The 15,902-nt window shown below is 39.3% G+C and overlaps 1 protein-coding gene and 1 long non-coding RNA gene across 9 annotated transcripts; one reads left to right on the top strand and one right to left on the bottom strand.

The window, feature by feature from the left end:
• Window positions 1-579: 579 nt before the first annotated feature.
• Window positions 580-6,113, bottom strand: LOC147309533 (uncharacterized). 8 transcript variants are annotated; one of them, XM_086270344.1, is made up of 14 exons: window positions 5,881-6,113; window positions 4,717-4,742; window positions 4,322-4,407; window positions 4,141-4,173; window positions 3,959-4,048; window positions 3,476-3,547; window positions 3,279-3,367; window positions 3,064-3,166; window positions 2,702-2,804; window positions 2,570-2,622; window positions 2,384-2,462; window positions 1,667-2,163; window positions 1,274-1,467; window positions 580-1,165 (listed from the first exon to the last, which is right to left on the bottom strand). In XM_086270344.1, exons 2-14 carry the CDS (start codon window positions 4,721-4,723, stop codon window positions 1,021-1,023), a joined length of 1,551 nt encoding a protein of 516 aa, XP_086126470.1. In that variant the 5' UTR covers window positions 4,724-4,742; window positions 5,881-6,113; the 3' UTR covers window positions 580-1,020. The 8 variants fall into 8 exon arrangements, with proteins under 8 accessions (XP_086126470.1, XP_086126473.1, XP_086126469.1 ...); XM_086270347.1 differs by lacking the exon at window positions 4,322-4,407 and having other exon boundaries at window positions 5,881-6,039; XM_086270343.1 differs by lacking the exon at window positions 5,881-6,113 and having other exon boundaries at window positions 4,717-4,850.
• Window positions 6,114-7,281: 1,168 nt separating this feature from the next.
• On the top strand, window positions 7,282-13,767 carry LOC147309532 (uncharacterized). Its single transcript, XR_015125895.1, has 3 exons — window positions 7,282-7,482; window positions 7,673-7,851; window positions 8,482-13,767. It is a non-coding gene; the product is annotated as an uncharacterized LOC147309532 (long non-coding RNA).
• Window positions 13,768-15,902: the final 2,135 nt, after the last annotated feature.

Here is a 15,902-nt window from a genome sequence, read left to right as displayed (position 1 = left end):
TTTTATGATTATTTGATTCAGTTTTTTCTGTGTTCAAGCTCAATTACTTTAATAAAATATGTTGAATTCAAACAAATAAATAAACAAATAAACTGTGGACATTACCCTTTTAAACCTTTCTGAAACAAGACAGGTAAAAACCAGTGTATAAAAGTTTACATAGGTATAAATAGCTCTAACACTTTACTCCAGCCTGGCGTCCACACATGTGGACATCACATTTTGGGTTATTTAGACCAAAATACTAAATCTTGATCAACAAGTGCCTGATATACAGTTATGAGGACATTATACTGCAACTGTTCTATCGAAATTTCAAATTAATGTCCTCATATGTGGCTCTCATTTTTCTCAGAAACAAAAATTAGGTAAAAAAAACAAAACCTGGTAATTCTTTCTTTTTACATTCATCGGGTTCCAATCGGCCCAAATATCAAAGAGAAATTAAAAATGCATGCCATGGAAGATTTCGGGTCTTAGGGGGTTAAAATGACCAGACCCCTCCGGCCTGTTTTCCAGGCCACTAAATTAAACCCAGTCAATTACCAATTGAACAGAATAAAAACCTACGAGGTCCACTAATAGTCCAAAAGTCCAAATCTTTAATAGAAAAGACAGGCAGAACTCAAACAAACAATAATCCAAACGAGGAGCATATATACACACTGGAAAGTAAATAATTATAAGTTATTAAATCAGACTAATTAAATACAGTAAAACTAATAAGGGAAGACGAACACACGGGAAATAAAAATAACAGTGTAAACATACCAAAACTCAAAATAAAACAGGAAAGCTACTACAAACCGAGTGTGACACAATTACATTCATATTGAAACATATGTGATAATTTTCTTTCTTTGTAGCATTTTTAAGATATATGTTAGAACAGTCATTATGCTGTTTGGATTAGGAACCAATCATTTTTGCCAAATAGTTAACACAAACTTAGAACAACAATGAACAATTTTCAAGATTCTGATTTACAGAACAAACAAAAGTCACAAAAGGTTTCATTATTTAAGAGACAAGATCAAGTTTTTCACACAGGAATGAAATGACAGAATCCAGTGCAGCGGGGCCAAAGGTGTGTGTCAGCAAACTGAAGGTTGAGGAATCACTCAGCTCATGTTTAAGATTGTGTTGGATTTTGAGAAGAGTCTGTCTGTTATTAGAAAGTAAGATTAACAATGTTACACCAATAACCCAAATACGGGGAAATGACAAATAATACCAAAAAAGATACAACTTTCATATTGTTTTACTAACTTACTTTGTCATATCAGCACTTGAATGGTCGATGCCTTTACAGACCATGTCTGTTGTGACATCGCAGGCCAATCTTCCGGCAAACCCGAGGGCTAGCTCCCCAGCCTCCTCTTCACTCAGAACACTAAACACTGTTACTTTAGTTTTGGCCTTCTTAGGCCTGTCAAGAATCATTGCGGGCAGTTTGGCTTTACGGCCCTAAAAAAGAAAAAGTGCAAACACCAAAAGAGCAGAGAGAGACACACACACGCGCACAAAGTTAAATGCTTTTGTTTACATGGTGTAATTGTGTATATGTTGCAGCAAATGCACAATTTCCAGCCACATTGTCACTTCATTGATACGAGTAACCCGGATTTATTTCAGGTGACATCAAAATCACGAAATGTATACCTACCCCAATCAAACCTCTGAAAACATGAACTGACATGTTCTCTGCGTTGATTCTGCGCTTGATCTCGTCTTCTGTTATTGTGTAGGTTTTCTTTTTTGAGCTTGGTACAGATAAGCGACCATGCACTCTGTAAACTGTACTAGTTCCTTCTGAATCAGTTTGGAATTCTGTATCTGCATCGATCCTGTCAACATCATCAGCAGCAGCATTATCTGTACTCAGACTTGTGCCGTATACTTCTGCTTCTTTTTCGTTGTCTTCAGTCTGTGTACCTTCATCTCTTTCAGTCTGTGTACCTTCATCTCTGACTGTCAGTCTTCCTATCTCACTGTTACTTGTCGATTTGCTGCAGATGTTCTCTCCCTTAGGAACTTTTCCTTTGTCATTCGCTGCCTGATGCTTTCCCTGATGACATTCTTCACTGGCTACTTCTATTGCTCCTCCTGTATAGCCACCCACTATGCTGCACAACTCCTTTCCCTCTGCTGTGCTGCACTGTGCTGTTACATAAAGAAGAATGATATAAACAGCACTATATCAATTTAATTGTGAAGAGAAATCCCCACAATACGACACAGTTATGTCTAAAATAGTTTTGTGTAAAAACTGGATCTTGAAACGTCCACTTTAATTACACAGTCCGGGTGTGCAAAGGCAAAATTACGAAATTTTTTTCACTTTAAACATTTTTGGACATTGTTTAGTCATATTGTGACTTACTCTCACAGAAGATACAGATGCCACAAACAGACTTTGAACAACGCATGTGCTTGTATGCACCACATTTCTGGCACTGCACCTGTGAATTAAAAAAAAAAGAAGAAGAAGAAATAAACAAACAAAAAGCAAATGAACAAAGTCCATTAAATAAACAATCTATATGGCTAAGGACATGTCATAGTGTACCCGGTCTTTGGCTGCAATCACACACCAGCACTGACTGCACTTCCTAGTTCGATCTGCAAAATATAATTTGTTTAAGTACAAGTTACATTTTCCAATGTTAGAGAAAAAGAAGGCAGCTAATTTTATCTTTACCTATTGAGGAAAATAAGTAGTGGCAAAGTCGGGACCTGAGCTTTGTGATTTCAGTGTTGTACTCCTCCACTTGTGTTTTACCGTCAATGAGAGATTGGGCAAACTAATAATTGACGAAGAAGAAAAAAAAAAAAAGAAAGAACAAAAAGAATTAGATTAACAAAGAAATGTTTGTTTGTTTTTAACCCCCCCCCCGAGAAAAAAAAACAAAAACAGAGCAACCAAAGCGAAGCATTACTGCTGAAATGGTTCAATCTACAAAAAAAATTGAGATTTTACCATCCTGCCTCTAAGGCTTTAAAAACTGAATAGGCAAAAATGTAAACATTACTTATATAGGTTAAAGCTATAGTTTTCAGTACCATTATGACATGCACTCCACATGAGTTCCCATCCTGTTGATGTGGGTGGCTCACATGTGACAAGGTCCACTCTCCAGCGCAGCCTCTTGCTGAAGCAAATGAGCTGAGAGATCGCAGTTATTACAAATAAAAAGCATATAGAGAAATCAATAACCACGTTCGGTAATGATTTCAATTAAATTAAATATGTTATGTTAAATATGTTAATTAATTACCTCCAGTTTTTCAACACCGCACTTTTTCTGACCTCCGACTCGCCAAATGAATTCATATAGACTATGGTCCTCTTGGGTATGTCACAAAACTGTTTTGTAAAAAGATGGATATGGTAGGCTTGGGCCTTGAGCTTTCCTAATGAGGGACACTGAAAAGTATCATGCACTAGAGAGAGTGCAAAATCTGTGCAACTTACAAACAAGGTCCAGTGGCTGCCGTTTTCCAGACAGGCTCCAATCAATTTCTCATACATCTGAAAGATGTTTTTCTGGAAATAAAAATAATGTGACAAGTATGTTTTTCTGTCAAGAATGACACTGCAAAACTGCAAAAGCTTGTCAGGTGAGACTTGTAATTAATTCTGCAGATACACAAACATATAGAAAGTGTCATTTTTGGTTTACATTAATTAATTTCTATAGTGTGTACAAAACAAATCAAGACCACAGACTCAACACGCACCACTCAATTTTTGGTGTTCTTTATCAGTTGGCCAAGACAGAAATGTTTTAATCTGTGTGCATTGCTTTTGAACAAGTCTTTACACAGAAAAGGTTTCAGAAAGGTATTTTTCAGGTTCTTCAGACAAGGCTTCAATTTTGGAAAATGCTGTTTGTTTATAGTGGCAACTTATAAACCCTTTGTGATAAGAACATAGTTACCACAGTCCAAGTCATACCTTCAAAAAGTATGCACTTTGTGCTCTTGTGGACCCATCCAAAATTTTTCCAGTGATTTGGCTTGGTATTGGATAAATGTGAGGGAAATTCTATAAAAATAACATAAATACATGTTTTCAAATACATTACAAAAAACGTAAACATGCTATGTCATTATGATCAAACAAGCTTTTCAACATACCTCACACTGCAAATAGATTAGGCCATCTATTACCTTATAAAACAAATAAATAAATACATATAAATAAAAACAGAACTAAGGAATACGATTCATTAAGTAAATTGTACAATAAAGTGTATTTAAAGCAGAATTTAACATTAGTTTTATGACAACATAAAAGGATTTTTATGTCAAGAGGTACCTCATCTGAAATGTTAGTCTGGTCAAACAGGGATTTCAAACTTGAAATACCAATAGAGTTTGGTCCAGCTACTCCCACAAGGTAATCTGTGAGAAAGCATATGCTGTAGTCAACAGATATCATTTTCTTTTTGCATGCTGCAACCATCATCCATTTCAGTCTTCTAGGAGCTTTGTCTGGTTGTAGTTCTTTTTTCTCCTCCTCTCCCCTCATCTATTAATTAAATTGTTTTCTGACCTTCCTAACTGTTTCCGACCTGTCTTCCCAATGTGATGTTTAAGCAATATATGTATGGTCAGAAGGGGGTGAAATTTTCATTGCAGTTGTACGTGTAACATTGCATGTGATAATAAAAGGCTTGATTGGTTGATTATTCAACATGAGTTGACATTTACCTGACATTGTGAAGGAGTCACAGTTTCTGTAAGGGTGTAAGAACATAACATGTGGATTTGTTACACTTCTTTTTCACAAGTTAATAACAATCAATAATTTTCATTCCATTATTTACAAGCTATCACACGATGTCCCAGGGACAACATTTACACGATGTCCCAGGGACAACATCTACACGATGTCCCTGGGTCAACATTTACACGATGTCCCAGGGACAACAATTACACGATGTCCCAGGGACAACATTTACACGATGTCCCAGGGACAACAATTACACGATGTCCCAGGGACAACATTTACACGATGTCCCAGGGACAACATTTACGCGATGTCCCAGGGACAACATTTACGCGATGTCCCAGGGACAACATTTACGCGATGTCCCAGGGACAACATTTACGCGATGTCCCAGGGACAACATTTACGCGATGTCCCAGGGACAACATTTACGCGATGTCCCAGGGACAACATTTACGCGATGTCCCAGGGACAACATTTACACGATGTCCCAGGGACAACATTTACGCGATGTCCCTGGGACAACATTTACGCGATGTCCCAGGGACAACATTTACGCGATGTCCCAGGGACAACATTTACGCGATGTCCCTGGGACAACATTTACGCGATGTCCCAGGGACAACATTTACGCGATGTCCCAGGGACAACATTTACGCGATGTCCCAGGGACAACATTTACGCGATGTCCCTGGGACAACATTTACACGATGTCCCAGGGACAACATTTACGCGATGTCCCAGGGACAACATTTACGCGATGTCCCAGGGACAACATTTACGCGATGTACCAGGACAAATTTGTAAATTTCTGGATTACTGTTAATCTCCATAGAATCAAGAACTCATGTCCAGTTTCACAGCTATGGACCAGTTAATTATGTTTCCAGGTGATAGTTTGAGTCATAGATTCAGCACACAACCATAAGTCTAGGCCTTTTAGTCCAGATTCTCTTCACTTATGTTTGTAAAATGATCAGGGAAGCTACTGCAATTTTGCCTGACCCAACCCCCGGGCCACGAAACACCCAAAAAGTTGGGGAACGCTGGTCTAGAGAACACTGGTTAGCTAATGCTGTTGTCAAGTAGCCTATCGCTAGCAAACAAACAGCAAGCCAAGTGAGGAACATATGTATAATGCTTACCGTTTATTAAAGGAAAGTATCCTAAATTGACTTCAAATTCGGCGGACAGGCGGCGGTTTTTCGCTTCTTCACTTGTATTTCGAAATAATCGAAGGCGGGTATTTCGAAGTCGCAAAGGAATGACGTCACAAGAAGGTGATTGGTCACTTGCAATGTTGAACCTGGAACAACATTAATTATGATGATGTGGGAACAATGCTGACACGAGGAAATCAGATCGTCCTTCTTGTTCTTAGGTGTAACCAGTGGTTTGCACCTTGTTATAACGTCTCAGTGTTTCCATTCAAGAAGTCATCTCCTGATTATAGACAGTGATATACCTACATCTTTGCATATGTTCCTGACTTGGTTAGATGTTATGAAGTTGTTTTTTCTTTCTTTCATTCAGGCCTTTTGGTGTTGGTGAGCTGCCCAGTGCATTCCTTCTTTTTAAGAAGATACCTGATTATTGATTGGCCATTTCGAATGTTTTTGCTATCTCTTGAAGAGATTTATTATGATTTTTCAGCCTAATAATGGACTCCTTCACTTGGATCAATATCTCAATATATTGATTGAGAGTTCAAATGAACAGCTACCAAAGTCAAGTTCAACATTTGGAATCAACTCCAAATCTTTAATCTGCTTAATTTGTAATGAAATAATCCATGCAACTCCTTGTCAGTCAATTGTCCATTTACTTTTAAGCATCCAAATATAAGACACATGTTAAAATCCTTTAATTAAACCTGGAATTCTGCACTTCAGTTACTTTGTAATTGTTTGCTCTGGTAGTGATGTCCTTTGTGGATGTAGAGTGAAAAGAAAAGTGTCATTGTACAACTATTTATGGACTTGGCTGCATGTTTACACTCTGATACCCAGGGTATTGTGTAGTACTACCACATACTAAGTTTTATAAAACTTAGAATGTGGCTGTTGAAATGCAAAATCAGCCTAATAATCGTTCAAGAGCGAGTGTCAGGGCTCTCACCATTTATACAAAAATATTTTTTAATATTGATTACTTATAACCTGCCTCTCGCCCTAAGACAGCTGGGATAGGCTCCAGCCCCCCAACGACCCTGAAAAAGGATAAGCTGAAGCGAATGGATAGATGGACAATCACTTATATAAAATACCATCACACAGATATGACTAGAGGAATCAGAGAAAATGTTTTGGTTGGTTGGTTTTGGTTTTGTAATATTTCAGTTATGAAAACTACAGGAACTATATGTTGCCATGATTGAGCACCATATCAAAACACACTTCCCAAAGGGAAGAACTATTTTGGACCTGAACTAGAGTTCTGGTCCAAACACACTGACCCAGAGCTGGTGTGACTGGGTTGGCAGCCTTGACACTTGTCAACTTCATCTCAGTCCATCCTTTTAAAAAATGGACTTGGTCAGTCTCCACCTTGTTACGCTGACCTGCAGCTAAACAGATTCACTGAGGAACTGATCCTTATTGGTTCAGACAGGAACAGAGTTTGGGCTCTGCAAAGAAGCACACGCCAGCTCGGATCACTGTCACAGACATCAGAAGGAAGTTTGCCAATTCAACCCCGAGCCTACTGTGACCCACATTCCACAGTCCGTGTTTGTTTCATTTTTATAGGTATGTGTAAAATTTTCAGTCTGCCAAGAAGGTTAAAGTTTGTTCAGGTACACACGTTAGCCTAGTGCTGTCTGCATATGAATTTTCTCTATTTTTTCAGTTTTATTGTGATTAAATGAAAAATATGTCATCGTTTAATTGTTAGTTGTGACTTTTACTCATCTTTTTCTAATTTCTAATTTCTCTATAGCAACCTATAGCAAATTCATATTTGCTGGCATCTTCTTCCTGATGGGACTCTTCGTTTCATATGGCTTCAACGACACGATCTATCCTCCCTTCCATGTGGATGTAAATTACACGATTAAACACACAGACCTGAAGTAATGGTCTGGAAGAGACAGCTATGTTTCAGTTCAGGGGAAAGAGGTGGGTTGCACACAAACAGCCAAAATTACAACTGTAACTGTAAAATTACAACTGTAAGAAAATGTTATGTTCAGCATTGTCTTGTTAAAATATCCAAGAATTTCCCTGAAAAGGGCGTCATCTGAAATGGAGGGCTACTTACCTGGGAAGCTTTATATACCTTTCAGCACAGAAGCCACTAATATACCCCACTGCCATCAGAGGCTTTTGAACTCAGTGCTGAACAAAAAGTCAGATAATCCCTCTTTAGTCTGGATGATGCGATGTCCTTATTTTTCAAAAAGAATGTAACTTTTTGATTTGTCTGCTGATTGAAGCGTTTCTGGATCATGTTCACTTATGGTGTCTTCTTGGCATGACTTGAAGCTTTTTTTCTGTATTTGTTGATGGCACAGTGAACTGTGATCACAGAGAGTGATTTAGGCGTGTGTTGAGTCCGTGCAGTCATTTCAACACAGAATCATCCCCATTTTTAATGCAGTGCAACTCGAGGGTCATCTTTAAACTGTTTTTAATTTTTTTAACCCAAATGTAAATAAAATCTGTGCTTTTCATCAGTCTAAATAATGTATATTATGCAGGTGTTTCTCTTACCCATCCATCCATTTGCTTCCGCTTATCCTTTTTCAGCTTTTTCCACAAGCTGCATGTCTTTGGACAGTGGGAGAAAGCCAGAGTACCAAGAGGGAACCCACGCAAACACGGGGCGAACATGCAAACTCTACACAGAAAGACCCCAGCCTGATGTGGGAATTTAACTCAGGTTCTTCTTGCTGTGCGGCAACCGTGCTAACCACCTTGCCACCATGCTGCCGTCATAAACATGTTCAGCTATTTTCCAAATTCTTCCTTTATGTAAATGTCAGCTTTTAGCAGTTCAGCACTTTTGTATTCAGGTTAAAAATTCAGGGTTTTTTTTTTTATCTCATTCAACATTTTTAACTTAATTTCATCAATTAATTCATTTCAGTGCATACATTCAGATTCAAGCATTCACACTGCAGTTTCTTCAGAAAATGCACTTTCTAGTTATATTCCACTAGGTTCCACTCGGGTATGAGTAATGATAAATTTAAATGGAAAGATATATGTGTCTGTTTTTGTGACCATGCGGACTTGTCTGCAGAGAATTTATACTGCAGTGAATGAACCACACATGCACCCCAGATGGCCGACTACAGGAATAAATACTCATCTGTAGTGCCATATGTCTGTGTCTGCACTAGAGTATAGGCTGGGCTTTTGCATCATTATTTTTCTTTGATTGTGTAATAAGAAATTTTAAGGTTTCACAAAAATGAAAAATGTTTGCTAAAGATAAAATCAGTTGAAGACAATGTGAACTTAAGTGTCCAAGCAGGACCTCACTTCAGCTACAGTGTTAGCTGAAACAAAACTCTGCCTCAATTGAGTTGAAGTGTTCTCCCTGTTCCATGAATGAAAGAGAGATTTATATGTTTCACTGTTACTTTGTCATGAGTACAAAGAGGCAGTTTGGGTGAAAAATAAAAAGTAGTGTTACATCAGAAGGATTTAGGGATGACCAATGACCTTTTAGTGAGTCAACAAATCGCCTTTTCAGAAATCCTCTTACAGTACAAGTGCTTTCTGTGGCTGCTAGGAAAGATAGAAAAACCTCTTTAAACCCTTTTTTGTCTTTTGTGCTTTATTTTTTACAAGACACTTGATGTCATCCAGCGTTAAATGCAGTAAGAAAGTAAGTAAGGATCTTTTATAGCAGTTTCATGATTTCTCAAGTGAGATACCAGTGGCAGTCGTTGAACTGGGGGCTTGGGTTGGAATAGAGATGGTAAATGGTCACTTCAATGAAACTTTGTGATAAGGTGTTATGATCTTGCATGACCGGATTTTGCCTCTTCTAGATACAGGGCTATATTTTTTATAAATAAATGCATCTACACATTTATATCATGTACAGCTCACTGAACATCTTATTAGAAACACCATGCTAATAATGAGTTGAGTTTCCTTTTGCTCTGAACATAGCCCCAGTTCTTGGTTTATGGATTCCACAAGATTTTGGCAGAATCCCTTTTAGACGCTGCTCCACACTGCCATGACAGCACCACATCATTTCTGCAGATTTGGCTGTTGCACAGTCATGCTGCCAGTTTCCATACCAACTGGGGAGACTTTTTCTTGGTGGGAGTAGCCATTAGAATTTGTCAAACATAAAGTAGTGCACGTGGTTAGCAACAATATTCAGATGGAGTGTGGCATCCACACCATGATTGATTGGTGCAAAGGAGTTGTTGTGCACCAGGGCAACATCATCACTAGCCTCACATTCATGTCCTTGTCTGGCAGGAAAGAGTGGTTATTTGAGTTATTATTAGTCTATCAGCTTCAAATGGCCATCATCAGCTCAATCACCATCAAGGCATTTTGATTTTCAGAGCTCAAAGGGAGGTTTTTGTTTTTGTTTTTTTGTTTTTCTCGTTAACTACTCAGACATTTGGGCATCCAGATCCCTAATTGGCATGTTTCTAAGGTACATTTCATATGTTGACCACCCAGCAGTGTTCAAACCATTAAAAACATTCGTCCACCCACTCGTTTCCAATCTCCAGTTGATATGCAGATGACTGGAATTATCTTCAAGCTCATTAGCATCTCATTTGTGGTAGACTGTGCCCTGCCCTGAGAATCATGGTGCTCAAAGCGACTGCCTGTCCCTTGGCTCTTGTCTGATATTTTCATAATTACTTGGTTGTGACTTGTAGCCAATGTTTCATTTTCTGGCAAAGTGTTATCCTGTTCTGTCTATGAAATTAGTTGTTTTTGTTCGTTCATAGACATGTTTAAATAGTAGCAGCAGTACTAAGAAACGGCTGGGGTAGTAGGAATTTATATCATTTAATTTAATTAAAATCACATTCTGAGTTTCTTCAAACAGCCAATAGTAAGACACACAAATATAGTCCAACACCACAGAGGCATTTAATTTCCTCTGAGCCCAATATGAACGCAGTAATTTCCTGACTATTCATAATTGAAATGACAGAGAAATTTAATGGATGTGTGGGTCGTAGCTGAAACAAGAGCATTAATGTGAACACCATCGAGACAATGGGGCCATTTAGCAAATTGTTTCCACTATTTAATTAACATGATTTTTATTAATGTTGTCCTTTTAACTCTGTGGTCGAGCTGCCACATCCTCACAGTTCTGTCCAAGGAATTGTCTTTTCAAAAATCCGGGTGATTCCTACCTCCTGCAGACCTGCTTTGTGTCCACTCTCTTTCTGGAATCAAACAGCAGGACATGCTGTAAAAAGTAATAAAGATTCTGTCATTAAAAGTCTACATTCAAAAATTAATGACATTTGTGGGGTTTGAACCTGGAGCCTTGGTACCATTGTGCCTCATTAGAGTACCATGTGAGAGTTTCCTACTCTAAGTTCCACAGAAGCAGAGCAGCAGGGACAAACGAATGAATGAAGCAGTTTCTACTTCCAGTGCGTTTGTTTGTATAGCAGGTGCTCCTAGTTCTGTTGAGGTTTATTGTTTGTGGACTTTGTTACTAGACTCTAAAATATATAAGCTGATGTGCTGCCAGGGTTACCCTAACATGAGTCAATACAATGGCACTGAGAAGCTCCACCCAGGCAGGGAGGAGACAGGAGAGAAAGAGAGTGAGAGCAGAATCAAAACAAAAACGCATGTAGCCTCACTGAGCCAGCCGGGTAGACACAGTGACCATGACATTTTTTTTCCATGGAGTCAGACTTTCTCATAGTTTTTACACTGGTCTAGCTCTCAAGGCTTGGTCCTTTGGGCATTGGCTGCATTTTCATCTAGTCTTATCTGTCCATTTTCAGATTAATGTTTTGTGTTTGTTAAAACCAGTGATGGGAATAACGGTGTTACAAGTAACAGCGTTACAAGTAACAGCGTTACTTTTTTCAGTAACTAGTAATTTAACTAATTACTATTCCTATTGCTACAACGCCGTTACAGTTACTAACAAGAAAATGCGGCCCGTTACTATTTTTCAACAAACAGACGGTTGAAGCTGTGTTCAGCTTACCGCATCTTGTATCAGTTGCACCGAAGTAGCTGACTACGTAAGTAATCTGGACGCTACAGCTTTAAGCAGCTGCACGCACTTCCGCGGACGGTAATCGCAATCACTGTCTAGACTAGGGGTCAGCAACCTTTAACACCCAAAGAGCCATTTGGACGGGATTTCCACACAAAAGAAAACACTGGGAGCCGCAAATACTTTTTGACCTCTAAAATGCAGATAAGACTGTATATATTGTTTTTTTACCTTTAAGCTTTGTGTGAACAACTAAGGTGTGTTGCCTAGATCCATGAAGTGCTACAGAGAAAATTACTTTTTTATTTATGTAATTAACACATTTTGAACTCTTAAAGAAAAATAACAAAAGGAAAGACACCCAGCTGAACTAAAATGATCCATGTAGCAAACAAAAACTGTTTTGAGCCGCCACCCTTATATCGCCTTTGGGCTTTTGGAGCCTTGACCTGGCTTTTAAAAATAATTTGAAAAAAGCACTATGCTGCTAAAAAAAATAGATATTTGCAAAATTCAGCCTAAATATGTATTTTACCTGGTTACTGTGTGTGGCGGGGCGTGGTCTGCAGCGCCGCTGTAGGGGAGGCGGACGCACCTGAGCGGCACCCGCACTCAAGCCTCGCCGCCTTAACGTCTGTGCTATCTGTGCTGGTATGTGTCGGGCTGTGAGCTTTAACACCGACTGTATGTGTCAGCAACTGTGTGTGAAAAGTGGTCAATAAAGAGATGCTGAAAAGCGTGTTCATGCAAACATCGTCGGGTCTGCCGTGATATGTTTACAATGAGACTTCTGCTCCTGAACCTCTGCGCACAGCGTCTGGAAATCGGGGCTGTACGAAGTCACTTTCATCTTTATGCAGGACTGTAAGCTGTCGTCTGTGAGGCGCGAGCAATGTATAGTTCACGGTGGAGCTGCTGACATAATGTGGATCCAAAGATCCATAATTGGCCTATGGGCACCTGGGCCCTATTTCAGGAAGCCGGTTTAGAAAACTCAGAGTGAAAAACGATACTCAGGGTTGAGTAACCCCGAACTGTCCAACTCGGAATATTCGGTTTCAGAAAGGCTGATAACAAGTAGTTCAGTCAACGCGGAGTTGCTTTAACCCCGAGTTAAACGCGCGCACGAGGATACATAAAGCCCTGATTAGTGGAGCACAGATTAAGCGAGTCACCATGGAGACGGAGGGAAAGAAGGCGCGGTCAATGTATTTTACAGCACTTGAGGCCGAAATTCTGATGGCAGCATATGCCGATAACATGCAAATTTTGCGGAAAAAAAGTAACACAGCCTCAGCTGCAAAAGAAAGGGAGCATGCATGGCAAAACATAGCCGACAGAGTCAATGCGTGAGTGTTAATTCAAACATTGATCTAGGGATTTCCACCCATTTAACACGTTATTTTATTATATTTTATTTTATTTTTTATTTTATACATTTTATTTCGTGATGTGATGTGAGCGCAGGTGCAACCCAACAGGTCCCAAACGTTCCTGGCAGCAAGTAAAAATGAAATATAAAAATATAGTCCAAACAGGTAAGGTGTAATTGTATTATGAGCCATAGTGCTTGGTCTGTTTGTCCCATGTAAATCAATTGCAGTTAGAGGCTACATTAATTTTCTTTCTGTAAGCACTTATTGAAATTATCTGAGCACATTACAAGTAAATATTTGCTTACTCTGTATGCTCAAATGTGACCCGTTATAGTCAACAGAAAAAAGCAGAGGCCTGAAAAACAGGTGGGGGTCCTCCACCACCACCACTCACAGAGGCTGAGCAGTTGGCTTCCACATTTGTGATAATGTTGGCAGCATCACATATGATCTTCACAGTGCAGAGAACACAAATTAGCATCCATTACTATAATGAAATAATTTGTTAGTTTGACATGCTACAGGGAACTATGTACCTGTACATTAATGCTGTGGAAAGACTTCCTGTTCACATAGTCTCCTTCATTTACTGAAGGAGCAATGATTGGAATGTGAGTGCCATCTGTACAGCCAATCACGCCTGGGAACCGTGAGAATAAATGTAAAATTTAAGTAGTAGTTCAAGTATCACCACATCATGAATTAAGTTTTGTTCATCCTGATACCTGCAATTTTGTGGAATCCCTCTTTGATAAATCTTGTGGGTCTATGACCGGGGAACACCACAAATGAGTACAGGAGACGTTTCAGTGCAACTGTAACATTCCTGACTGCCCGACAGACGGTAGCCTTGGAAACGTGCTCAGCGTCACCAATATTATACAGAAAGCTCCTGTTTGCAAAAAACCGAAGTGCAATACAAATAATATGTACAGAACTGAGAGAATGTCCGCGATGTGTCACATGAGCAATATTAGGCCTGAGGATGTTATTCAAATAAATTATAGATTGTGCTGAACAACGGTAACGTTCACACAGGAAATCATCAGGAAATGATAAAACGCGCTCTAATCACTCTCTCTGCAGAGAATTTGGGCTTCAACATCTACTGGCTCTTCAAGGAAGGGGCACGCCATGTCTGACACTTCCTACTGTCAGGTTTCCGACAAAGAGGCGGAGAACGTCAGGGTTAGTTGAAGTAAACCTGCTAGGGGGCAGGTTATCTTCACGGAGTGTGTCGTCATAGTGACTCACTCAGGATTAATCTAAACTCGCTTTGTGAAACCGAAAACCCAGAGTTTTCGTTAACTCAGGGTATACTTACTCAGAGTTTGCACTAAACCGGCTTCCTGAAATAGGGCCCTGGGGTTGAAAGTCTCGATAAATGCACGGCGTTTCGGCGGGTACACCGGCTTCTGCAAGTGCGACGCTTATTTTGAGCGATCAAAAAATATAATTTTATATTTATATTTCAACATCACAATAATCTTCCAATTTAGAACTACAAGTTAAAAAAGAATTAACATTAATAAAATACACTTCAGCTAATTACTTAAAAAAACAATTTATTTTCCCAAACCACGCGGAGCTGCACTTTGAGGACTAAAGAGCTGCATGCGGCTCCGGAGCCGCAGGTTGCTGACCCCTGGTCTAGCACAAGAGCTGGAGCTAAGGGGGCAAAACAATCGCATGAGTGCTGCTGTTTGACTGAGGAAGAATAAAGTAGTCGTGGTAAGCCAATCACATGACCACTTAAAGACAAAGCAACAAGGTGATATATACCAGTTTATAAATTGTGTTGATCGGCCAAGATAACAGTATATTCGCAGCGTTTTTTCCTCGTCACGTTTACTGTCTAAGGACACCGCAGCAAGCACTCTGTGCTTATGAGCAAAAAAAAAACAAAACAAAAAAAAACAGGGGAAGTTTTAGGAGTGACGGCAAGAGAGAGAGAGAGAGAGAGAGGGAGAGAGAGAGAGTTTTGAGATGTGAGAGATTTGTGACGATTAGCGTGTTTGCAGTATGTAGTTAATGTGTTGTCTTGTGTAGTTAGTGTGTAGTGTTGTGGATAGTTTTGTGTTGTGTGTCAGAACAATGTATTTAATAGAATTCTGTTAGCACACGTGCTATTTATTATGATAAAAGCTTCTTATTCTCACTTTAGGTATCTATGACTTTCCATTATGGCAACATGAAGGCAGAGCTGCCCAGAATGTCCAGCAACAAGATTGAAATTCCATACGAGTGCAAGTCGAAATGCTTGAACATGTTTTTGCAAGCTTACAGTGATAAAGTGCTTGAGCCCAGAACACTGAGAGCGTTGGAGAGAGAAAGGATGTTTTCAGTGGAGGAGGTAGGTAGACAGAGGAGGGAATGTGATTCAGTGCTGAGAGACTGATGCAAGCTCATCCCTTTCGTTGAAGGGATGAGTATTTAGCCCACAGTGAGATAGGGAGGAATTGTAATGCGGCAGACTGACTTGATAATCTACATATGTAGGATAAGCTTTACAAAAGCCAAGAAAAGATTCTGAGCTTTAAACGCAGAGTAACCAAAGCTAAATTTTATGCAGCATATTACATGCTGTGTGAGCTAATTCAGTGGGATTTGTG

Source organism: Aulonocara sp. 'chitande type north' Nkhata Bay, linkage group LG17 (assembly GCF_057382095.1).
Source record: "Aulonocara sp. 'chitande type north' Nkhata Bay isolate Kocher_YH1m ecotype deep benthic linkage group LG17, A_spYH_male_GT1.1, whole genome shotgun sequence".
NCBI lineage: Eukaryota > Metazoa > Chordata > Actinopteri > Cichliformes > Cichlidae > Aulonocara > Aulonocara sp. 'chitande type north' Nkhata Bay.
This window is presented reverse-complemented; position numbering and strand designations above follow the sequence as displayed.

Coding starts and splice junctions, on each gene's coding strand:
- LOC147309533 (XM_086270340.1), bottom strand. CDS start 4,534: ATGAGGGGAGAGGAGGAGAAAAAAGAACTACAACCAGACAAAGCTCCT. Junction 2,623..2,701: donor CTACTTATTTTCCTCAATAG/GTAAAGATAAAA, acceptor TATATTTTGCAG/ATCGAACTAGGAAGTGCAGT. Junction 1,166..1,273: donor TCAAGTGCTGATATGACAAA/GTAAGTTAGTAA, acceptor TTCTAATAACAG/ACAGACTCTTCTCAAAATCC.